A 26951-nucleotide genomic window follows, 5' to 3' on the forward strand; every position below is an offset into this window, starting at 1 on the left:
GAATCTCTTTCTGGTCCTGATTTGGATTGAAGTAGGTTTATCATTTCTTGGAATGGCTTGGCTACAATGGTTTTCCCATGATTTGGGAAGATGAAGAGAATATCTAGCTGCGTATAATTTCTAGAAGCTTTTTCTAGGTTTTAGAAGTTTACCAGGAGTGGGGTTTGAACACACGCGGACAAACGTCCATTGAATCTTAAGTCCAACGCCTTAACCACTCGGCCATCCTGGTTTGGTGGAAGAGGATGTGTATAAGTCATTCTACTTTAATGAACTGGGAATTTCTGATTTTCTTCCCACCACAAGCTAGCAGGGGTGCGTTGAGAAACTGGCCTCAGGTGGCAACGCCGGAGGGTTTCCAGGGGCGGCAAAAAAAAGCTCCTGGTACCTTTAAGAGCCGAATTTACAGTTTTTAAACCAGAAATCCGGCTTTACTAATGCAAGAGAGCGCAATTGTGCTCTCCGCATTAGTGTTCCTGCCTCCCCTCCCGACAGGTAAATCGGCGAGGGGGAGTGGCATTGCAGGAGCCGCCTGAGGCGGCCCTTCAGCTTAGAATCAGCGCTGCTAGCTAGTGACTGTTTATGGCAGCCTTCTGGCATTTGCCAGAATCCACAGATTGCCAGTCAAAGCCTGAATGTGTGCCCCTATTTCCTCCCTCTCTCTCACCTGTCCCTGTGTGTGTTTATCTCTCTTACCCTGCATGCCCCTATTTCTTCCTTTCTCTCTCTCTTAAGGTGGCCATAGACTCAAAGATCCGCTCGTTTTGCGACATCGCCAAACGAGCGGATCTTTCCCCGATATGCCACTAAACGGCATGGCTATATCGGGGGTAATTCGAACGTTCGGCCGTATGGCCGAACGATCGAATTACGATGCACCAAGGGGCTCCGACAGGTCGGTCGGTTTAAAATCCAACCAATATCGTGGCCAGATATCGATCGGGAAGACCCGTCGGAAGCCCCCATACACGGGCAGATAAGCTGTCAAATCGGTCCAAACGACCTATATCGGCAGCTTTATCTGCCCGTGTATGGCCACCTTAACTCTGTACACCCTATTTCCTCCCTCTCTCTTGTCGCTGTGTGCCCCTTTTTTCCCCCTGTCCCGCTCCTGTGTGCCCCTATTTCCTCCCCCTCTCTTTTACCCTGTTTGCCCCCTATTTCCTCCCTCTCTCTCACTCTTGCCCTTTGTGCCCTATTTCCACTCTCTCTTTTGTGCACCATGTGCCCCTGTTTCCTCGAATGGTACAAAGTTTCATTTTTAAAGCAAGTTCTGCGAGTGTCATCTATATATTTTTTTTTTACTAGGGATGCACCATATCCAGGATTTGTTTGTCAAAATTAGGCCAGGATTCGGACTTTTTCAGCAGGATTCGGATTCCGGATCCGAATCCTAATTTGCAAATGCAAATTAGGGGCGGGGAGGGAAACAGCATGAGTTTTGTCACAAAACCAGGAATTTAAACATTTTTTCCCCTTCCCAAATTAGTGTATTTGGCGCATCCCTAATTTTTACATATATTTCACAAGAAAAATTAATATCCTGCAAACTATATCGTTTTGAACAGCACTTAGTGTGTCATCAGTTATAATCAGTCATTAGTGTCATCAGTGGCAGTCTTACAGCACACCTATCAAGTGTAAGCATGACTATTTACCAACTCTAAGTGACTGTAAGATCTTTAGCATTGGATAAATATATATATATTGACCACGCCCATTTTTGTGACCACACCCCCTAATTACCATGTCCATTTTACAAAATTTGTCAGGTCATGAAAGTTTGAACATATTTCTGTGGTTTTTTTTTCCAGTTATTACAGTTTTGCTAATGAAGGTGAATTGCCCTTTAAGCTGTGAGTCTAACTTCTCCCAAGGGACCTGTTATCTTATATTGTTACAATTAATTATTTGCTTATCTAAAAATTGTTACAAAAGTATCTTATCTGAAGCTGTTCTGGGCTCTCTGCCAAAAGCCAATTAAGTTAGAAACGTTGTTTCTTTTTCTGGCTGTTCAGTGCAGAGAAAAACGGGTCTTTCCAGTACTGTCCTTCTAAAATCAGACAGTTGGGAGGTATGCTATTGCCTGTGGGGCACCCACTGTTTATTAAGTAGCCCCCTTAGTACTGGTGGAATGCCCAGAACCCTGTGTCACATAACCTCTTCTGATAAGAATGTAAACTCTATTGAGCAGCGCCCTCTTCATCTCCTGTATCAGTCAGTATTTCCATTTCCTTTATTTATACCACCTTCTGTTGAAATGCGTAGTGAGGAAAGAGAAATATAAACTAGAGCAGTGCTATTCAACTTCTGCGGTACCAAGGGCTGGAATTTTTCTGGCCTATGTGTTGGAGGGCTGCTAACTGAAACTAGTGTTAACCACTCTGTTTTAAACCACACCCACTTTAAACAATACCCACATTACCACAAGAACTTTTAAGACCATATCCACATTAATGGTGGTAACAAACACCAAAAAAAACAAATGGTACCCTTAAATCCATATCTTCTCCTCCCTTTTGGATAACACTGCACCTCCCCAGCACATGATTAAACACCTTAGGGGCCCCTAGCAACAATTTCCAAATGCTAACAAACCCCCAGAATAAACCCCATCAGGTTCATATCCCACAGGCATATGTATTGCACACACATGGGAACATAGGGCATGTAGAGTATGGCACACACAGGGAGCATAGGGAAGGCAAAGTATGGCGCACACAGGGAGCTAGGCAGGCAGAGTATTGCACACACAGGGAGCATAGGGCAGGCAGAGTGTGGCACACACAGAGAGTATGGCACACACAGGGAGCATAGGGAAGGCAGAGTATGGCACACAGGGAGTATTGGGCATGCAGAGTGTGGCACACACAGGGAGTATAGGGAAGGCAGAGTATGGCACACACAAGGAGCTAGGCAGGCAGAGTATTGCACACACAGGGAGCATAGGGCAGGCAGAGTCCAAACATTGACACTTGAACGCCCTGTCCTTAGATGAGACATTAAACATTGTGTATAGGAGGAACAAGTTGAGGGCTTTATAATCACCTGCTTACTTTATAATTAACTGTTTAAAGGGGTGGTTCACCTTCAAACACCTAGTTGTTTTCAGATAGATCACCAGAAATAATCACTTTTTCCAATGACTTTCGATTTTCTATGTGTGACCGTTTTTCTAATTTTGAAGTATAAAGTGTCATTTTTCACCTTATGAAGCAGCTCTGGGATGGGGGTGGGGGTTCGCCAACCCTGTAAACTGTTCTAAATTGATACACTTAGTTGATTCATTTCTTATCTCTGGGTTTCATTACAGGCAGCTGTTAGAATTGATACAATAGTTGCTAATACTCCAGAGATGCTGCTGAGAAATGGATCAACTAAATGTTGCAAAATTGTAACTGTTTAGTCTGCACCCGAATTACTGAGCTGTCAGACTCAAACACCAGAGACACGAACATTCAACTTTAAACTTAGATTTTGGAAAAACAGTAAAAAATTAAATAAGTATTTATTTCTGGGGAAAAATCTGAAAACAACTGAATTGAAAAAAGTGTTTGAAAAGTGAACAACCCCTTTCAGGAGGAACATGAGAAGCTGTTACATAGGATGGAAGAAAGGCTGGAGGAGGTGGAAATGGATCTAAAGAATGTGAGGCTCATGCTTCAAGAGAAAGTCCATCAGCTAAAGGAGCAGGTGGGTAGTATGGTTTGTTAGCATACCATAGGCCTCCAAGTGGACAACCCTGTATTCAACTAAAGCTAGTCATACAATGGATCGAATAATTTGAATGGATATAGTTCTTGGCCAGTGGGATTTACCACCTATCCCAATGCATACCTCACCAGATCACCAATCAGATGTTTATTTTAATTATGGAGAACTATGATTTTTTTTGTCCAATAAGGTTATGATCGGTCAAGGGTAGACGAGTTTGTAGCCAATATCTTCCTCTTTTATGGGTGCTAGCTGTTAGTATATCCTTTGAGAGCCGTAGGTTATTAAAGAATGCCCTTTATGTTTGTTGCATGTGCAGATAATTTTTTGCTGAAGTGGCATGTTCTCACGAGTGAATACCCTGTAAGAGTTGCATGTACTCGTGAGGATGTCCCTTTTTGAGTCTTTCCATGTGCTCATATGAGGATGCCAGATCTTGTAAATATATTGAGCCAAGCACTTTAGTAACTGTCACTTATATTTCTTGACAGTTTGACAAGAATGCCAAATCTGGTTTGTTATTAAAAGATCTGTATGTAGAGAATGCACAGCTAATGAAAGCACTTCAGGTAACGGAGCAAATTCAGAAAAGTGCAGAGAAGAAAAGTTACCTCCTGGAGGAGAAAATTGCAGCACTGAGTAAAGTGACTGGGAGAATTGCACCCATTTCTCTTGCAGTCTGACTGTCTCCCACTGTGTGCAAACTGGTCAAGCAATGCAGCACGGTGTGCACTTGAGGCTCAGCAAGAATCTGCACTAAAGTATGGGGCCTGGTGCATGGAAGGGAGACCTGGGAGTCCACATAATTCCATGTAAGAGTTTCAGCATTGAGTAGGTGAATCTGCAAGCAACAGTTTTAAGCCCAAAACAGTTCTTCTCCTAGATGTTCCTATTATTTTCCAGGAGGAGGCCATTGTTTTAGCTCCATACAACCAATAACTCAACAGATCCATGACAAAACCAACTATGGACAACTTACATTGCTATAATAAGTTGATCTGGAGACACTTTACATTCAGAGTGCAATATGTCTAATGTAAGCAATCCTACAAGCCAATCTCTCTATAGCTGTAGTATTTATCAGTTGACAGATAGGTTTCCATTCATCCTCTGCTATAACATGGTAGAGTTTGGTCTGGTTCCACTATTTCCTCTATAGTTTGCTTTAGTCTGTTGGCCAGGACTTTAGCAAACACCTTGGCATCTGTGTTCAGCAGGGAGATAGGTCGATAGGACTCGCATTTAAGAGGGTCCTTCCCTTCTTTCGGGATGACCACGATCACTGCCTCATTGAAGGAGGGAGGGAGGTTGTCCAATCAACTTTTTAATCAAAGTACGCTGTTCTTCTGAACAATGTCTGGTCTGACCCATTTTACTCAGATGTTCAGAGAGAAATGCACTATAACCAGCATACACAACATTTGCTCCTTCCTTCCTTAAATAAGGGCCATAATTGACACCTGTTTTTTCCCAGAATGAATGACCTCACTAATGGAACTCCACACTGCTATTATTTGGAACAAGCTATTATTATTTACAACACTGCTATTATTGGAACAAGCCTCAATTAATGATTAAATTACACAAACTCAGCATGTCATGACCATTGGGTCTGTTGGTTTTCTATTAGAGCAGGACTCTACGGACCATTTCGGCACGATTCGGAAAATTGCAACTTCGGAAATCGTAGTGCAGGCTCCCCCTGCTGTTCATAAGTATGATTGTTTCCCTGCAGAGGATAATTCCTATCCACAGCAGTAAATTAAAGGAAGAATTTCACTACATATAATCAGGTTTCTTATAAAAACGGTACACATTTTTTAATTAAAGAATATTGGAGATTCTTTTTCATTAAAAAAAGTAAAAACGGGTTGTTTTTTTATTTTAGATGCCCTGTAAGGGGCTAATTTAATAATGGTCGCAACCACATATTCACATATTTTTAAAGAGGCTGTTCACCTTTAAATTAACTTTTAGTATGGTGTAGAGACTGGTATTCGGAGACAATTTGCAATTAGTTTTCATTTTGTATTATTTCTGGTTTTGAGTTTAGTTTTTTATTCAGCAGCTCTCCAGCAATCTGGTTGCTAGGGTCCAAATTTACAACTGATGTGCCCGTAGATGGCTCGCCCTCCACACCCCTTAGCCTTCTGATCAATATACTTCACCTTTTCTTTGGGTAAGAACTGATTTTGAATATGATCAAACAAATACATTTATGGATTTTTTTTATTGAAAAGATACCAATTGCACTATTTACAGGGTTTACAATGGATTGGGTGCAGAGTTTCATAAACAGTTAAATAAAGACAGAAATCCACAAAATAAAACCTTCAGCAGTAATGAAAAGAAATTTGTAATGTTGAGAAATCCGCTCCTTGTAGCTCCTTTTTCCAAGGTTTTATATAGTTCGGATTTTCAAATGAGATCAGCAACTGTAACAGGAAAGAAACAAAAGTTTAATTAGGCACCCATTCATGTTACCCAAAGTATACATGAGGTTTGACATGCCAATGTATCCACATACTTATGCACATACAATACAAGGCACCTATTAGAGTCTCTGTTCACAACACTGTTGTGAAACACACAGCACTATCCATGCACAGACACTGGACAATGTTCTACAAGCAGTGGTCACGACTTAATACAGAAGTTCTTAATAAAGAAATCAAAAGTAGTAAAATAAAAAATGCTAGCAAGACCATGAACCCAGATGTGATTCAAGATAAAGCTAGATGTATGCATACCGTTCATTGGCATTTCATCAATCTGGGTCGAATAGTACTGCTCAATATCTCTTAAGATACGGATGTCATCATTCTTGACAAAGTTAATGGCAACACCCTTTCTTCCATATCTTCCTGATCGGCCAATTCTACATTAGAATAAAAAAAAAAAAAAAATCAACCCATGTATGTGTACACTTGTCCACGACAATTATTAAATTCACCATATAATATGTGGAGGAATACCAAACTAATTATTATCATTCTTCAAATTAATATTAAAGCACATTTATTCCAATAGTCAATAATTCGGGTTCTAAACACTTCATTCTTAATTCCTGTGAAGACACATGGAAACAAAGACCCATATCTGATTTGTCCAAATCCCTAACTGAATTCAGATGTTCAGTACGCAACTAAAGCAAATCCAAATAATTAAATATTCAGTTAATAGCTTCATTCATAACAAGGGCATTGGAGAGGCATTTTGATTTACAGAGAAGTAGCACACACCTGTGAATGTACAATTCTCTGTTATTGGGAAGATCATAGTTGATAATCAAGGAGACCTGTGGCACATCCAATCCTCGGGCCCAGACGTCCGTTGATATGAGGACTCGGCTATAAAACAGAAGAGGTCAGACATTATATTTGCAAATATGTGACCACATTTAAATAGAACTTTCAGTTACAAAGAATCCAGCATTTTACATAACACTACAGGTTAGTACAGCCCCTATATCAAGCAGACAATTTAAAGTTGTTAATTTCAGGAATGTAATATGATTTAGAAGCAAATTTATTTGCATTCTGTATTATATGACTATTATTACAATAGGCAAAAACTTTAAATTTCAGATTTAACAATCTTTTTTGCACCAGAACAAAGAATTTAATCAGTTTTGTTTCAATTGTTAATCCCCCCATTAGTTTGCAATGGAGATAGACAATTTATACGGGGGTTAAATCCCAAAGGGATTAAATCCCAGAACAACAACCCACTAAAAAGTGTTTTATGGTGATTAAAGCTTTATCTATCTAAATAAGTGAGTCAAACACACTTTCCTGGCTGTCAGAAAATTCTTCCTTTAGGATTTCCACATTCCACACAGCAAATAAAATCCTTACCTTGCACCAGATCGGAATTCTTTCATGATTGACTCTCTCTCCTTTTGGGGCATATCACCATGCATTGACGAAACGGTGAAATTTGCTTCTCTCATTTTCTCAGTCAACCAATCTACCTGTAAATACAGAACATCCTTCAGTTTCCTGAAGTTTAACACAAATCTCCCCGAGTTTGTAAAAATTTCTGTCTTGTTGAGATTCTTGCCTCAAAGCATGTATTATTTGGCATTTAACAATGTTTCAGTTTTCTTGTAAGTGAGCTGCCATGTATGTGCTAAGTCAGTAAGCTCTCCTCCTGTTAGATCATCAAATACTGTATACAACAGACAAACATTTTGTCTTTTGGCTAGTGCCTTTTCAAAAGAAAAAAAACAAGCAAGCAGTTAAATATCCTAAAATAATGTGTCTATTTATAGCTGGCAGAACCAAAATGGCACCCCCAGTTAATGCAACTCCCACCCATGTTAAAGGAGAAGGAAAGCTCCAAGACAGTTTATTGGCAACAGATTAGCCACAATAGTGCAAGCTAGAATGCTATATTTATTCTGCAGAATGCTTTACTATACCCGAGTAAACAGCTGTAGACACTGTCTCTGTTTGTTTAGGATAGAAGCTGCCATATAAACTTGGTGTGACATCACGTCCTGCCTGAGTCTCTCCCTGCTCACTTACAGCTCTGAGCTCAGATTACAGCAGGGATGGGAGGGGGGAGAGGAGCAAACTGAGCATGCTCAAGCCCTGCCCTGGAGGTTTATGCTGAAAACAGGAAGTCTGATACAGAAGCCCATGAGTACACAATAGATTGAAAGAAATGCAGGGTTTCTTTTGAGAGGACTCAGAGCAGCATTACTTTGAGGGTTTACTGGTGTATTTATATAGACCTTTCTGATAAAGCTTAATTTTAGCTTTTCCTTCTCCTTTAACAGCCTTGCAACACCCTCACTCCTAAAGGCATGGACACAATAACCTACTGACCTGGGAATGCCACATTATTTCTTCAAAAATTGACCAGCTTGTCACAATATCACTAAGGAGTTATAAACAAGCTATGTAAACTTCATACCTTTCTCTTGGTGTTGCAGAAGATTACAGCTTGTGTAATAGTCAAAGTGTCATATAAATCACACAAAGTATCAAACTTCCACTCTTCTCTCTCCACTGCCACAAAAAACTGCTTGATGCCTTCCAGTGTCAACTCATCACTAGAGGGAAAGGAAGTAACTTCGCATAAAGTTTCCAAAAGGTTTTACACATGAGCCTGCAGTACGTTTATTTCACAAGTTATTTTTAAAGATCTGGTACAAAACTAGGATCGAGCATTACAAAACAAGAAATCCAAATGTTAAACTACCTCTCCCCACACACATGCATGGTTATATAACATGTTGCAGGGCATTGTGAGATGAAGAAGCTACTCTGACAGGTTTCAAGTGCCCTTGTAGTAAACTGAAGAATGAAAGCTAGGCAATTGCTATGAAAACGAAAAACCAAGAAAGATGCCATTACTCACCGTTTCACAAGGATACGGATGGGATCAGTCATAAACTTATTGGTCATTTCCAGGATTTCATGTGGCAGCGTAGCACTGATTAAACAAACTTGTGTTGCTGGAGGCAGATACCTGTATACATCATAAATCTGCTCCTTGAAACCTGAAATATATTTAATGATTTTTTTTTTTTAATATCATCTCAGACACAAGACCGTGTATTGAAAAGTCAAAAGAGCCCAATAAATAATCATTCTATTTACAAAAGTAACCTATATTAGATTGGGAAAATGGTTATTTTATGGTTTCTGGTAATTACTTAAATTAAGTTCTCATTTGCGCCTCATGTATTGTCATAGACATGCACTTTATGTGTAAGGCATATATTTAAATGGCTAGCATTAATGTAAAACTACTTGTATGGTCCAACAGGACACTGTCCAATTACTGTAAAGTCTTTATTATGCATTGTGTACTCTGGAGCTATCAATTCAATAAAAATGACTTCTATTTGTGGGTACTGGAAATATCTACTCCAAGAAAAAGTGAATTACTGATTGTTGACATCTGTTGGATTTACATCCTTAACGAATACAGAGTGATTAAGAATTAATAAGATATTGCAGAATAGCGGAGAATAGACTCCAGAACAGATATAAAACATGCAAGTTTATGAAACATGGATATTAAGTAAATGTACATATTCTCTGGTCTGAACATCTTGTAGGTTTGTGAAAAACAATGACATCCTTTGGTTGAGCCTGATTTTAGATTTTATTTTTGAAGGACAGACTTGACAGAAAAGAGTACAGTTTGGCCCATCATTAGCTTGATGATAAACCATTTTTACAATGAACATTAAGACATTAGAATGACATACCCTTATTCAACATTTCATCAGCTTCATCCAGCACTAACATTTTAATGGCCCGAGTTCTTAAACTTCTGCGTCGAATCATATCTGTAGCGAGTAAAAAAAGAATTTCTTATTAACACTGCAAAGATTTCAGAGGCCATGTTGGAATCCTCTCCATCGAAACTTATCCATCAACAATACAAATATTGTGTGTGTTTGTTTAACTCAACAAATACAATACCTATACAGAAATCCACTAGATGTATCCCACTTCTAGAATACATTTTAACATAGAACTTCACACAAAAATGGTCCTCTCTTTTGTCAAGTTCAATAACTCAAATTAAAAACAGGCTTTACTACTGGGGTTCTTGAAAAATCAATGGTAAGGGAGAATTTTAAAAAGTGTTAACTTATTTTTAAGTGGATGAGCCTATTGGCAAAATTTAAGAAAGGCAGAGGGCTTTTCAACATTCTACCTACAAACTTCCCGGTAGGCAACATTTGTTTGAAGAGACCTGTTATAGAGTGAGCTAGGGCACTCTCTCCCTTCCTTAACTGTTTTTTGTCTTTTAGTTCAACATTTTAAATTCATACATAAAATAAAAACCACTACTGAGAAAGTTACAAACAGTTTTGTACTCACTGAGGCATACTGAAGTTTGTTAGACTCACCAAAAACACGCCCTGGTGTTCCAGCAACAACGTGCTGCCCATAATCCAATTTTCGGATATCCTCTCCAACATTTGTGCCTCCAATACACGCATGACACTGCACATTCATGTAGTCCCCCAAAGCAAGCAACACCTAAACAAACATGCAAATTAGATAAAATAGAATAATACTAGAAATGCTGTATTTTGTATACTAAACATAAACCTCCTGCACCAGAAGCCTAATCAAACAAATGATTTATGCTTTCAAAGTTAGCCACAGGGGCTCACGTTCTTGTAACTTTGTTAAAACAGGATTTTTGATACTTACCGTTAAATCTGTTTCTCTGTAGTCATAAGGGGGACACAGGGAACCATGGGGTTAAGCTCCATCCTCCAGGAGGCAGGACACTTGAAATTAATTAATTAAGGGTCGTGCCCTTCAGGCTTTACCCCCTACACTGTACCTTCCTATTCAGTTTGTCCCAAAGCTGCGAACGTAATCACCGAAATACACAGGCAGAAAGTAAACAGTGAAACTGAACAAAACTAGACCAAATGTCAATAGCTCGACAAGGGTGGGAAGCCCTGTGTCCCCCTTATGACTACAGAGAAACAGATTTAACGGTGAGTATCAAAAATCCTGTTTTCTCTGTCGTCTTAGGGGGACACAGGGAACCATGGGGACTTAACAAAGCAGTCCCAAACAGCAGGGTGGGAGCGAGCTATAACTATGTACAAGAGTACTGCAAATTATTTAATTACTGAATGCAACACCTGTCGCCCAAAGGCAGCCTCGGCTGAGGAAAAGGTGTCAACTTTGTAAAATTTAGAGAAAGTGTGAACAGAAGACCAGGTAGCCGCCTTACAGATCTGCTCCAAGGAAGCAGAGTTTCGCCACGCCCAAGAGGCTCCCACTGCTCTGGTGGAGTGAGCCCGAAGTCCTTCAGGCGCCGATCTTCCCTTCACAGAGTATGCTTGCTTGATTGATTCTCTGATCCATCTTGATATTGTCACTTTTGAGGCTGCCTGGCCCCGACGAGGGCCTGATGGTATAACAAACAGGGCCTGCGACTTTCGGAAAGATTTAGATCTGTCCACATACCATCGTAATGCTCTGACCACGTCCAAATTATGAAGTCTGCGTTCCTTCTCATTCTTGGGTTCCGGACATAGAGAAGGAACCACAATTTCTTGATTCATATGAAAGTCTGAAACTACCTTGGGTAGAAAGGTTGGAAGCGTACGAAGAACGGCTTTATCTTTATGGAATATGAGATAAGGAGGAGCACACGATAAGGCACTAAGTTCAGAAACCCGTCTGGTCGATGATATCGCCACGAGGAACACTACCTTATAGGTGACCCATGTATCGGAAATAGAAGACAATGGTTCGAATGGTGGGTCCAGCAGAGCTTCCAACACTACATTGAGATCCCAGCCAGCCACTGGAGTACGGAATGGCGGCACGATATGGGCCACTCCCTGCAGAAACGTGCGTATCAAGTCTTCATTCGCTAAGCGAGATTGAAACAGGATTGACAAGGCTGACACCTGGACCTTGAGCGAGCTGAGCTTAAGACCTAATTGTAGTCCTCTTTGTAGGAAGGAAAGGATCCGTGGTAGCTGCAATTCAAGGAATGGAAAATGAGACTCCTTGCACCAATTGAGGTAAGACTGCCACACTCTGTGGTATGATTTGGAAGACGAGGCTTTTCGAGCTTTTATCATAGTGAGTATGACTTCTTCATCTAGCCCTTGGCGTCGCCAGATGGACCTTTCAACAGCCATCCCGTCAAAGCGAAGAGTCCGGGATTGTGATTTAATATGGGTCCCTGCAGGAGGAGATCTGGTCTGCTGTCCAGCCGGATCGGCTGTTCTATTGACATCTCCTGCAGATCGGTGAACCAGGTCCTCCGGGGCCAATACGGTGCCACTACAATGACTATCAACTGAGATTGCTTTATCTTTTTGAGTACCCTTGGTAGCATTGGAAGAGGTGGGAAGACATATGCTAGATTGAATTGCCAGCGCTGAGTCATGGCATCCACCCCCACTGCTAACGGATCCCTGCGGCGGGCAAAGAATCTTGGTACTTTTCGATTGTTTCTGGAAGCCATGAAGTCTATGCTGGGGATTCCCCACTGGTCTGTCAGCTGATTGAACGCCTCTGGATGCAGTTCCCATTCTCCTGGATCCAGCTGATTCCGACTGAGAAAGTCCGCCTTTGTGTTGGACACTCCTGGAATGTGTATTGCAGATAATTTTACTGAGTTGTTTTCCGCCCAGAGAAAAATCTGCCAGGGCCGCCCGACTTCGTGTCCCTCCTTGACGATTTATGTACGCTACTGTCGTAGCATTGTCGCTTTGGACGCGTATGGGCTTTTCTCTTAGTCGGTCTGTCCACTGGACGAGGGCCAATTTTACCGCTCTCAGCTCTAGAATATTTATTGGTAGTTTGGCTTCCTCTGGAGACCAAAGCCCTTGGGCAGACTGCTCGTCCCATGTTGCCCCCCAGCCCTGGAGGCTGGCGTCTGTTGATATCACAATCCACTCCGGTGTTGCCCACGATTGACCTGCAGCTAGATTCTCCGATCTCATCCACCACTGTAATTCCGCCCTCGCCTGTCGTGACAAGGACATGGGTCGGGATAGAGGTCCCCCTTTCCACGTTGCTAGAATGTTGGCTTGGAGAGACCGAAGATGTATTTGCGCAAATGGAACTGCCTCGATGGCCGAAACCATTGTTCCCAGTACTTGCATCGCCTTGTGTACTGTCGTGCTTTGACTGGACAGAAGATGTTGAACTTGATCTCTGATCCTGGCCTGCTTGTCCATGGGAAATGTTACAGTCTGTGTGATCGTATCGAATTCCAGGCCGAGGAATATCATCCTGTGACGGGGATCTGGGCTGGACTTCGACCAGTTGATGGTCCATCCGAAACTCTGGAGTAGCTGAACTGCTTGGTCTAGATGCTCCTTGGCCCTCGTTTCTGAACTGGCCTTTAACAGGAGGTCGTCCAGATAGGGGGTCACGGAAATCCCCTGCAGTCTCAACGTTGCAGCTGTCACCGCCATCAACTTGGTGAAAACCCTGGGAGCGGACGACAATCCGAATGGGAGTGCCACAAATTGATAGTGTTTGTTCTGGAAGGCAAATCGTAGGTAGCAGTGATGGAGGGGCCAAATCGGAACATGCAGGTATGCGTCCCTTATGTCCAGGGACATCATCAGTTCGAATGACAGATCTCAACGTTTCCATCTTGAACCGTACTGATCGGATGAATTTGTTGAGACCCTTGAGGTCGAGCACAGGTCTGAGAGAACCGTCCCTCTTTGGTACTGTAAATAGGTTCGAGTAAAAACCGGAGAATCTCTCTTTGGTTGGTACTGGACTGATTACCCCGGATCGCTCCAACTTTTCTATACATTGTAGAAAGGCTTGAGCCTTCTGAGCACAGTGGGGGACTCTGGACATGAGGAATCTTCCGGGTGGCGTGCTTGAGAAATCTAAATGATAACCCTCTGTCACTATTTCTGTGACCCATGCATCCGAAGAATGCTTCATCCATTCCTCCCGGAATCGAAGTAATTTGCCCCCTATCCAATCCAACGATTCCGGAGGTGATGCCCCGTCATGCTGAGGCGGGCTTCTCCCCTGAGGGTTTGTTGTGAGGCCTGTTGTTTTTCCAAGCGGGCCGGCCTTTCTCACCGACTTTGGCCCGAAAGTGGGACCTTTGTGGAGAATTGTTACGCCTTGAAAATCTGCCACTTTGGCCACGAAAAAATTTCCCCCTTCTATTTGAGGTGGATGCTCGGCCTCTGGTCTGTGGGAGAAAGGTACTCTTCCCCCCCGTCGCCTGGGAGATAATCTTCTCCAGTTCTTCTCCAAACAGACGATGTCCCTTGAACGGCAGAGAAGTGAGTGACTTTTTGGAACTAAGGTCCGCAGACCAATTTTTGAGCCATAATGTTCTGCGTGCTGCTACGGACAATGCTGAAGTCCGGGCAGTAATTTGTGAAGTATCAAGGGTGGTGTCACAAAGGTAACTAGATGCCTCAGCAATAGTCTGTACCGACGATAACAACTCCTGTCGGTGAACCCTGTCTAGAATGTCCTTGGCAAGCGACTCAGACCATGCCTGTATGGCTCTGGAGACCCACGCTGAAGCCAGGCAAGGGCGTAGAGCCGACCCTGCAGAGGTGTAAATTGCACGAAGGAACCCCTCTAGCCTTCTGTCAGAAGGGTCCTTAAATGCTGCTGCGTCAGTAACTGGTAATGTGGTGGACTTTGACAGTCTAGACACTGGGGCATCAACTGATGGTGGATTAGACCAAGTATCAACTAGCTCTTTTGGAAAGGGATATGATTTAGAGAATTTTTTAGTCGCCTGAAACTTGTGTTCAGGGGAATTCCACTCATTCTGAACTAAACCTTGAAGTTGTTCATTTTCTGGGAAACATACAGCTGACTTATGTTGCCTCTTGAATAGGCTAGATGCCTCTCCTGTCTGTTTGGGCTTCTGGGATATATTAAGAACCTCAAGGACACCCTTAATAATCCCGTCTACATCATGAAAACTGTCACGATCCTTTCCCTCATCCTGATGTTCTTCCTCATCTGCGGATGAATAGTCAGAAGATCCAACCTCACCTTCAGAGTGAGAAGAGTGGAGCTCAGGGGAAGATTCGTCAGACACAGCAGAGTTGACAGTGTCCCCTCTTGCGTCGTTCACCCGTCTACGCTTGGCGCCAGTTCTATGGCTAAGCTGAACAAGAACCTTTCCAAGGTTATCTGCAATGGCAGGCAACCCTTGTAATGATGCCAGAGATTGAGATAATTGGACTGCCCATAGAGGGGGAGGAGGCTCTGCTGCAGCTCCAGAGTCTAAATCCTGAGAAACCGTCTGCGGAGCAGTCATAGCGGACGCAGCTGAGAGGCCCCCATGAGCAGTAGTATCCCCTGCTCCAAGGAGCAGGACCCACAAAGCGGCTCAGCCTGGCCCCCTGGAAACTTTTTCTGGCATTTTGAGCAAGCAAGGTATCTCACCTGTGCTGTTAAGGGCTTCTTCCCCCCTGCCCTTGAGAACAGTCCCACTGACCTACCTTCTGCCATAGAATAGGAAGGTAGAGAGAGAGGGGCACTGCCGAAATCACATCCAGACTTTTTTAGACAGAAAGAGTAGCTGCCTGCTGCTCTCCCTTCGGATCTCCGTTCCAAAATGGCCGCTGGAACGCAAGTTGCGTTCCAACCCGTGCGCGCATGCGCACAGGTGCTCACTTTCGCGCCAAAGAAAATGGCCGCCGGCGAACAGAGGAAGTGGAACGCATTGCGTTCCACTTCATTGCGCTGATAGACGGACCACAGAGAGGCGCAACGGACCCATCCACCTCCCTCCAGAGTCAAGCCCAGAGTGCGCAATAGACGCGTCAACACCGGCCAGACCCAGAAGGATAAGGACAGGACACCCAGAAGGAGCCGAGGAGCAGGCAGAGCAGGTGCTGGAGCGGAAGAGAGAGCGGGGGGGGGGGGGGAGAGGGGGGGGATCGCCCCCCCCAGGGGTGGGGGGGGTAGCCCAGTGGGGGGGGGGGGTCCCCAAACCATAAGGCAACGTTACTGCAAAAATTACAGGTGATGTGCCACTTACCCCCACACCGGCCAAACCTTCTGCCCTGAATCAGTCAGTGCAGGCAACGTCTGGGTGGTCGATATAGCAATAGCTAGAGAGTGACCCCGGTGCGTTTCACCTCGTAGGGGGCTTCCTATTTAAAGACAGGTAACCCTGCTTTCAGGCCTCACCCTGGGTATCAGCCATGGGCTGAACGTGGAATCACACGTCGGTCCAACCTCCCGGGAGCAGGACACTTAAAAAACTGAATAGGAAGGTACAGTGTAGGGGGTAAAGCCTGAAGGGCACGCCCCTTAATTAATTAATTTCAAGTGTCCTGCCTCCTGGAGGATGGAGCTTAACCCCATGGTTCCCTGTGTCCCCCTAAGACGACAGAGAAACATCTTTGCAAGACCAAGACTGTGCACATGCTCAGTGTGGTCTGGGCTGCTTAGGGATAGTCATAAATGATCAAAACAGCACAAGTCAAATAATATCTGCCAAAGCTGATACAGCAAGACTAATAATCCAATATGCAGACTGCACTGGGTCCTCCAAATAGAATCCCAGTTTATCTATTTAAATCTGGCTTCATGATCTTTGTCCCTGCAGCTGAAGTTGGAAACTAGGATGTAAAGGCAAAAATCAAATATAATTTTTACTTTAACTGAAAAAGTTTTTATAAGAAACTTGACTGTATGCAGTGAAATTCCCCCTTCATTTACTTGCTCTGACTGCTGCAGATATGAATCTCTTCATAGTCGCTGGCTGTTCTACAGGGAAACAAACAAAGCTGCTCAAGTTCTGGGAAGTCCCTCCATCCTGCTGTTTAAAAGTATGACTTTTTCCCTACAGAGCAGCTAGGGACTCTGTTTCCTATCCCCAGCAGTCAAATTAAGTAAATGAAGAGAGAATTGCTGCATACAGTCAGGTTTCTTATAAAAGCTACAGAATTTTTTTTTAAATAAAGTATGTTGGATAGGTAGGTTTCTTTTTCATTAAAGAAAGTAAAAAATGCATTTTATTTTTTTTGCCTTTAGGCATCATCTGTCATCAGCTCTAATACAACAAGCAAAGCACTGCCCTGCTGGCAAGGGAAGCATTGAAACTATCAAAAAGCAGAAGCATTTGCGGAGTACAACAGTTTCTCACTGATCAGCAGAATATTAAGGGATCTTACCTTCTGAATTTGCCCTGCTAACTCTCTGGTGGGTGCTAAAATCAAGGCTTGGGTTTCACGGACCTAATGAAAAAAAATAAAAGAACTGCAATCAATTTATTGCAAAAGACCAATTCAATACAAGTATTTAAGGTAAATAGAGAATATAAAAACGTGGAGGCCAAGCTTGGTGTAGTTATGCCCTAATTGTGGCTAAAAAGATGAAGATAGGGGATCTTATATTTAAGTCCGTTATGAAGAGTTTAGTGCAAGGTATTGCGTAACCTAATTACCTGAATATCCAAACACTGTAGCACAGAAACACAAAAAGTTGCTGTTTTGCCTGTACCAGACTGTGATCTAAAGGAAAACAAAAACTTTGTTAAAAAAAAAAAAAGCAGATGAGAATGATTTATCTTCTAACAAAACGTAAGCACATAAGTAGTGTTCTACATGACAGATATATATAATACTCATTCTCTGTGGGCTGGAAACCCAGCAGGTAAATTTATACTTTTAAAACGAGAACATTTTGGCCATGCCCCTGAGCCACCACAGGGCTGCCTAGATACTAGGAACAAGGTGAAGCAGAGCACACTCTAATAACTTCACAGAGAACGCCTGGTGCACAGGGTACAGGGTAGGCCAACCCCCAATATATAGTAGAACGAGAAATAAAAAGCAAGGGGAAACCCTGCATTTCACTTGCCTCGAGTGCCAGAGTTTTTCTCGTTCTACTGCCTAGATACTACCCTCCCTCCAGGAAACTCCTCCGCATAGGTCATGTGAGAGTTCCAAAGGGGGGAAAAAGGAAGCACTGTGGATTGGCATGAGATTTAGGGGGAAATTTATCAAAATGTGAGATTAGAAGTCACCACAGAAAAACGTACCCATGATCTATTCATTCCTATGGGATTTTTAGAATCGTATTTATCAATGTAGTTAACCATTTGATAAAAACACTTTTAAAAATCCCATAGGAATGAATAGAAAGTGAGTTTTATTGTGGTGACTTCCAAATTCACACTTTGATAAATCTGCCCCTTAATTCTGTTCGACCTGCATAAAACCTATAAATGTAACAAACAGCAGCAAATCTGGAACAATATGGATTTCTTATTATCCAAGACATGCTGAAATAATGATATATTCAGTCAACAGCAAGTTATCATTTCTTTCCCTCATGAATGTAAGGATATTCCCAGATTGGAAAAGGATGATACATTTACATTACATTTAATTTATAAATACAGCTATAGGGTAAGTTTAAGGCATTATAAAGGATGTGACAGTGTGATACATCCCCAAAAGGGCACAAAACACCCTCTGAAAGGATTCCATAACTGCAACTTGTGCAGGTGGTATACTGTCTTAAATGTCCATGCAAACTGGCTTATATTGGGCAAAAGTAGGCCTCATAAAATGCACTTGAATGAGCACAAGTCTGCCATCAGAAACTATAAACCATTTCCAAAAAAGCAACACAAAGATGAGATTAAAATTGTTAAAGGGGGACTATCACGAAAATGAAAATTTAATATAAACATCACACTGAAATAAGAAACTTTCTTAATACAATCAAATATTCTGTATCATTTCTGAAATAATTAAGTGTATCTTCACTATCCCTCTCTCAGCATCTGTTTCTCTTCATTCTATCTTCTTGCAGCAGTTGAGTGTCAGATATTGATTGGTTGATTAATTCGTTCATTGGAACCAACATCCTATATATCTTATAGGGGGGGGGGCTTCCATTCCTAGCAGATGTATTAGAGCTCACTCAAATAACAGATTCCAGTACAGGTATGGGATCAGTTATCCGGAAACATGTTTTCCAGAAAGCTTCGAATTACAGAATGCCTGTCTCCCATAGAATAGACTCCATTTTATCCAAATAATCCAAATTTGTATTACTCCTCTGTAATAATAAAACAGTACCTTGTACTTGATTCCAACTAAAATGTAATTAATCCTTATCGGAAGCAAAGGTTTATTTCATATTTACATAATTTTCTAGTAGACTTAATGCATGTAGATCCAAATTACGGAAAGATCCATTATCTGGAATCCCCCAAGTCCGGAGCATTCTGGATAACAGATCCCATACCTGTACAAACAAAATCTAATAAAATAACAGCCTTTTGCACAAACTCTGCACGTAGAGAGACATGGTGTCTGGCTATTTTATGAGTGAGCTCTAATACATCTTCTAGGCAAAAGGAGCTCTCCTATAAGATATATTGGATCTAACTGTCAATGATTATCTGACACCCAACTGCTGCATGAAGAGAGAATGAGATGAAAGACGCTGAGAGGAATAGCGAAGATAAACTTGATTATTTCAGTAACAGTACAGAATTTTTAATTGTATTTAGAAAACTTTTTAGTTCAGTATGCTGAAGCTTATATTAAATGTTCATTTTCGCGACAGTTCCCCTTTAAAGCAGGAAACCCTGTAGCCGAAAATCACTTCAAAACTGCTGCGTTCACAAACCAGAGGTCAGTGGTGGATTAAAAAGTAACTTTATTTCCCCAACATTTCTCCTCCTAACGCGTTTCGTGTTAAACCCTCTACCCACACATTTCTAAGAGGAAGGTCAAAGGGTCACCCAGCTTAGATGGCAGGTGCTCGAAATGTACAGGTGGAAGACAAACCACTAAGGGGATAAATTCATGTTTTAGCCTCCCTCGTTATTTATAACTATATAAAGTATACTATGCAGTCGTCTACTACTACTACTACTACTACTACTACTACTACTACTACTACTACTACTACTACTACTACTACTACTACTACTACTACTACTACTACTACTACTACTACTACTACTACTACTACTACTACTACTACTACTACTACTACTACTACTACTATACTACTACTACTACTACTACTACTACTACTACTACTACTACTTACTACTACTACTACTACTACTACTACTACTACTACTACTACTACTACTACTACTACTACTACTACTACTACTACTACTACTACTACTACTACTACTACTACTACTACTACTACTACTACTACTACTACTACTACTACTACTACTACTACTACTACTACTACTACTACTACTACTACTACTACTACTACTACTACTACTACTACTACTACTACTACTACTACTACTACTACTACTACTACTACTACTACTACTACTACTACTACTACTACTACTACTACTACTACTACTACTACTACTACTACTACTACTACTACTACTACTACTACTACTACTACTACTACTACTACTACTACTACTACTACTACTACTACTACTACTACTACTACTACTACTACTACTACTACTACTACTACTACTACTACTACTACTACTACTACTACTACTACTACTACTACTACTACTACTACTACTACTACTACTACTACTACTACTACTACTACTACTACTACGTGCCTATTTTCTTTTATATTTTTTTCAGATTTACTCAAGTGTTGACTTTTCCAGGAAAAGGTAAATTACCCACCCCATTCCCCTCAAATAAAAAGTGTTTACCAGTATTTTTAAAGGTTTTATGGTTTTCATTCTTATATAGCTATAACACTTAAAAGCAAGCTTTTCTTCTGAAGCTTGTATTTAACTTTAATAGGTACCACGATTTATTAAGTTGTATTCTTTTGTATTGTTATTGTGGGGTGGTGTTATTGTTTGGCACATATAAAGTAGATGGTGGATTTGTACTAATAACCTGGGCCCATCCCCAAAAGAGTATTTACTTGTATGAAGGCAAACAGTCACACTCGCTATTCTGCATTTAGTTTACTTATTAACACTGGGCAAACCTGGACAATAACCCTTTGCAACTAGTGAAGTGATTTGCTTTTTTGTCAGCCAGCTGCAGGAAAAACAAAGCTATAAAACAGCTGCCAGAGGTTGCTGCCCAAGTGCAGATGTATCTAGTGTTGATAAACAACCCGCCACTTAATGCAACAGACCTTTTAACCTGAAGACGACTATGCTAATAAATGTATAATTACAGTTCTACTTACTGTGCGATCACATCCCTTCCTTTGATAATCTGCTTGATTGCCCTCTGTTGTATAGCCGATGGTTTCTCAAATCCTGCAAACAGTAAAACAAGTGATTAGAAATTGTAAAGGATTTTGTACTGTGCATTCCATATAAGGCAACTGCATGTAGTAAAAACATTGGGGCTGATTTACTTTTATAGGTACTAATTTTTGCTACTGATGGGATGAGGACTGATTCAACTAGCCAATGCATTCCTTGATCACGAGAAAAATGAAACCTCCCTGAACAAAATCTTGGCCAGATTTCGATCAGGAAGACCTGTTGGAAGCCCCCAAACCTTGGCAGATAAACTGCCAAATTGGTCTAAAGGTCCAACATAGACAGCTTTATTCTACCCTTGTATGGCCACTGTAAAGGAATTGTTCAGTGTAAAAATAAAACCTGTGTAAATAGATAGACTGTACAAAATAAAACATGTTCCTAATATAGTTAGTTAGCCAAAAATGTAATGTATAAAGGCTGGAGTGACTGGATGTCTAACATAATTGCCAGAACATTACTTCCTGCTTTTCAGCTCTCTTGGTTTACGCTGATTGGTTACCAGGCAGTAATCAATCAGAGACTTGAGGGGGAGGCTCATGGGTCATATCTGTTGCTTTTCAATATAAGATGAATGCGGAGGATCAATTACAAACTCACTGAACAGATACAGTATATACTGTGCTCCCCCTTCAAGTCACTTACTAACTCAGAGTTATAGAGCTGAAAAGCAGGAAGTAGTGTTCTGGCTATTATGTTAGACATCCAGTCACTCCAGCCTTTATATATTACATTTCTGGCTATCTAACTATATTAGAAACATTTTTTATTTTGCACAGCCTATCTATTTACTCAGTTTTTATTTTCACACTGAACAATTCCTTTAAGCCACTTCTTCATAAGCCCCTATCCGGGTTTGCTCTAAAGCCTGAGAAGCTATGCGCTTGCATGTCATTGTACTCAATTGCACTGATTATTTTGTGTCTATTGCCTTAATACAGACATCCCCAACCTTTTAAACCTGTAAACTACATTGGGGAGCAACACAAACATGAAGAAAGTCCCCGGGGATGCCAAATGATGTGTGTGATTTGCTATTCGATAGCTCCGATGTGGACTGGCAGCCTACAGGAGGCTCTATTTGGCAGTACCACTGGTTTACAGCAACCAAAAGTTATAACAAGTCTGAAATTAAAAAATAAGTACCTGCTTTGAGAGCACCGAGAGTAACATCCAAGGGGTTGTAAGCGACAGGTTGCTCATGAGCCACTAGTTGGGGATCACCTTCTAATACCATCATTTCCGTATCTATTATTAGCTCATATTACTTCTTTACTACTCAACGCTTTCACAAATTAAGAAAGTTAAAGGAACAGTAACGCCAAAAAATGTAAGTGTTTTAAAGTAATGAAAATATCATGTACTGTTACCCTGCACTGGTAAAACTGATGTGTTTGCTTGAGAAACACTACTATAGTTCATATAAACAAGCTGCTGAGGAGCAATGGCGGAAATTGAAAAAAAGGCTATGTGGCACAGGTTAACGAATGGATAACAGATAACACCATTAGACAGACAGAGCTTATTTGCTATCTGCTGTGTAACCCGAGTCTTTTCTCCTCCCATTGCTACACAGCAGCTTATTTATATAAACAAATTAGAGTTTCTGAAGCAAACACAGCAGTTTTACCAGTGCAGGACAACACTGCATTATATTTTCATTACTTTAAAAAACACTTATTTTTTGATGTTACTGTTTCTTTAAACTACCCTACCAGAATATACCACAAGGGAATAGATGTTCTCTTCTGCCCATGGACAACAGTATACCCTAACTTAATCTCCATCATTCGTCAGACGTGCCCTTTCCATACTCAAAGAAACTCGTCCTGCAACTTTTCAGCTGTACAACAAAACCCAGAGCCTGCCATACCAAAGAAGGACCCCAGAGTACAATTCTGGGAAATTTCTTAAGGAATTCTCTTAAGCGCTTTGTTTTCAGAAGTCACCTGAAGTTTCCTCATGAGGCAACTTTGGGCGACTTTCGGAAAACGAAGCGTTCAGATATCCATCCCGCCGGCGATTTCCATTCTAGTCGGCAGTTCAGGGAGATTAGTTGCCTCGAAGAAGAGAGTCACTGGGCGACTGATCTACCCGAATCGGAGTGTGTGTATCTGCCCTAAAGGGGCAGTATATTCCCCTTTTTCAACATGAGCCCAATTTAATGTGTAATTATAGTCACATTCTACTTTCTGCCCATATAAACACAACCCAAACAAATCAGCAGTTCATGGAGACGCCTCTGTATGAACAAATCACTCACTAGCCCATAGTTGCGGGTAATTAGGCTTTAGGATAAGGAGCAGCACATTCTACAGAGGCTTCTCATTGGACAGCTGATTTACTTTACTCGCACCAGTAGGAATAAGGAAGTAGAAAAGAAGTGCATTAACAATTGCCGGTGCTGTAGTGTTTAGTGCAAGAAAACAATGGATAGTAAGTAGACTACTCGCAGCAAGCACTGCCCACGCCATCGACAACAGCGTGTACCTTGTATAATAAAAGAAACTAGCGCCAATGTAGAGCTGTGCGCAGTTAGTAAATGAGCCCCAGTGTTCCGTCACAGACAACGGAATTATAGAAGCCGCTCCCCGGTGTGCGCTCACATCCCATTACCATAAGCATAGATGCCTCTCAGAAGGTCTTCCCTCAGCCCCATCGTATCAAACGTTGGCGTTACATCCACCTCCTCGCTGGTCTCGAACTCCACCTTGGTCATATCCTCCTCCCGTAAAAGCCGCTTGCGGCCTGCGCCGCTGGTCAACCCGGCAACTCCTGCAACAGCTGCGGCCGCCATTTTCCCTTATCGAATGTGCAAGAGCAGCGCGAACGAAAGAATCTACTCACAAGAAAAGCCTATTGCCAGCAGCCCGCGTGATAGAATGCGTAACATCACACGCACAATACTTGAAACGTGGCCACGTAGAGAACACGCAGCACGCCCGGAAGGGGAGGGATGTCAACCAGCTTTATTTAAAAGACAAATTTTGTGTTTAAACGACAAAAATTTACATTGAAATATTTGCAAATGCTGTGTGTCTCACATGCTTTAGAACAAAGGTTGCCACCTTAGCTGGGAAATAAACTCAAACAAAGGTGCATGGCCTGTAGCATTTGGGGTGCAGCAGTGATATTGGGGTAGTAGTAGGGTTGCCGTCCACCTTTTCTGGAAAAAAAGTACCAGCCTTCCTATATATTTATCTTTTTACCTATAAAAGGAGAAATAAACCTGTTCTGAAAAAAAACCGTACCCCCCACCCAGGGTCGGACTGGGAGGGCCGGGCCCACCGGGGCTGTTGTTCCAGGGCCCCCCTTCGACCCCATGTTCCTCTACTGCGCCGCGCCGAGCTCAGCGCTCAGTGAGCATATATGAGCATGCGCGAGTGGCGGCGCTCGCCGCGCATGCGCGAGTGGCGGCACTCGCCGCACATGCGCGAGTGGCGGCGCTCGCCGCGCATGCACAGAAGGCACTGCGCATCGGCGAAGACTTTTTTCCCAAAATAGAATTATCGGGAGAGGGGGTCTGGCCCGGCGGGGGCCCACGAGGGTCGGGGCCCACCGGGTTTTTTCCCGGTGTCCCGCCGGGCCAGTCCGACACTGCCCCCACCCCAGGTTTGGGTTGCCACCTTTTCTCGAAACAAAAAACCGGCCTTGCTTTATTCTTGCAGTTTTTTCCTTTCAAAAACATTGGCATGAAGCATCATTTTTACCAGCCAGGTGGCAACCCTACCCCAGGTAGACCCCCCCCCTCCAGGCTAACTACCCCCCCGAGGAGATGCCCCATACCTAGGGTTGCCACCTTTTCTGGAAAAAAAATACCGGCCTTCTTATATGTTTAACTTTTTTCCCCTTTTAATAACATTGGGATCAACCATCATTTTTACCAGTAAAATACCGACCAGATGGCAACCCTACCCATACTCCATACTTACCCCTCGCAGCAGATTCTTCCAGCGACGTTCCACGCGTCCATCTTCTGTAAGTTGACTGTGAGATTGGAAATTTCCGTGTAATGCGCAGTTGCGCAAACCGGCAAACTGCTCCAACTGCGCATGCACAGAAATACCAATCTCACAGTCAGCTTACAGAGGACGCACAAGAATGGACGCGTGGAACTTCACTGGAAGAATCTGCAGCGAGGGGTAAGTATGGAGTATGGGGCATTTCCCCAAGGGGGGGGTAGTTAGCCTGGGGGGAGGAGGGAGGTGGGGTCTACCTGGGATGGGGGGGTACGGGTTTTTTTCAGAACAGGTTGATTTCTCCTTTAATAACATTGGGATCAACCATCATTTTCACCGGCCAGGCTGGTAAAATACCAGCCAGGTGGCAACCCTAATAGTAGGGACCACCTGGAGGAGGGCACAATGATGTTGGTATAGTTTTGATGCTGGGGCATGGTTATAGCATCGCTTAGATGCAACTGGCTGGATTTCTGTCAAGTTTGCTCAATGTCGTTAACCTGACAGAAAGTTTTAAATAGGCAGCACACTGAGATATCTAGCTCATTACATCAATGGCCTCGTACCAAAATAGAAGAAGAAAATAAAGGGTAACTGAATGCTAAAATCTTTATTACATTTTTTTACTGTGTTAAAGGAGAACTAAAGCTTAACTAAAGAAGCAGGGTGGAAATGTTGTACATTATGATTTGGGCTACTGTCCGAGCCCAATGCCCTTAGCAGGGAATATCTGTGCCTCCCAACATGCCCCAGTAGCTCCTTTCTGCTGATTCACTGCTAGGACTACCACCTTTTCTGGAAAAAAATACTGGCCTTCCTATGTTTTTGCAGTTTTTTCCTATTAATAACATTGGCATCAAGGATAATTTTTACTGGCCAGGTGGCAACCCTATTCACTGCACATGCTCTGTGCTTAGAGTTGCCACCCGGCCGGTATTTTACTGGCCTAGCCGGTAAAACACCTGCCAAGGCCGGGGCCGGTATTACAAATTTACCGTTTAAAAAAAGCCCCTGGCCTGCCCCCAATTCGCAAAGAACTTACCTTTTTTCAGCGCCGTGGACGTCTCTGTGAAGTTGCTCCGCCCCTTTTGTGGCACACCATGTAGCTCCGCCCCTTTTTGTGACGCGGACCGCCCCATTTGGTGCCCGCCCCCCACTGGCCGGTATTATTTTTAAGTAAAGGTGGCAACCCTATCTGTGCTGCTGTCACTTACTGAACTTTGGGACCGACTCAAAATACACAGTACACATAGAATATAAATGTCACAATTAGGGTGGCCACCTGGCCTGTATTTTACCGAGTGAGTCTGGCCGGTAAAAATGATGCGTGAGGCCAATGTTATTAATAGGAAAAAACAGCAAAACTATAGGATGCACACCTCCCAACTGTCCCGTTTTGAGCGAGACAGTCCCGCTTTTGACAGCTCAACCCGCAGTCCCAGATTTGTACTATGTCCGAAGTTTCTCTTTCATCTCCTGCACTGAACAGCCAGAAAAAGATACAAAGTTTCTAACTTAATTGGCTCTTGGTAGAGAGCCCAGAAT

At 42.4% G+C, this 26951-nt stretch overlaps 1 protein-coding gene and 1 non-coding gene across 2 annotated transcripts; both read right to left on the bottom strand.

Annotated features, from left to right (window-relative positions):
• Positions 1-149: 149 nt before the first annotated feature.
• trnal-uaa lies at positions 150-232 on the bottom strand. The gene has a single exon. It is a non-coding gene; the product is annotated as a tRNA-Leu (tRNA).
• A 5900-nt stretch (positions 233-6132) lies between these two features.
• On the bottom strand, positions 6133-24244 carry eif4a3.1.S (eukaryotic translation initiation factor 4A3, gene 1 S homeolog). The gene is given in 14 exon segments (NM_001090731.1): positions 6133-6149; positions 6465-6592; positions 6957-7064; positions 7572-7687; positions 8635-8773; positions 9082-9223; positions 9941-10021; positions 10592-10724; positions 17360-17422; positions 17632-17698; positions 21366-21438; positions 24064-24191; positions 24194-24203; positions 24205-24244. Coding segments are annotated over 14 exon segments (1245 nt in total).
• Between the last annotated feature and the right edge of the window lie 2707 nt (positions 24245-26951).

The sequence above is a fragment of the Xenopus laevis genome, chromosome 5S (assembly GCF_017654675.1).
Source record: "Xenopus laevis strain J_2021 chromosome 5S, Xenopus_laevis_v10.1, whole genome shotgun sequence".
Taxonomy (NCBI): Eukaryota; Metazoa; Chordata; class Amphibia; order Anura; family Pipidae; genus Xenopus; species Xenopus laevis.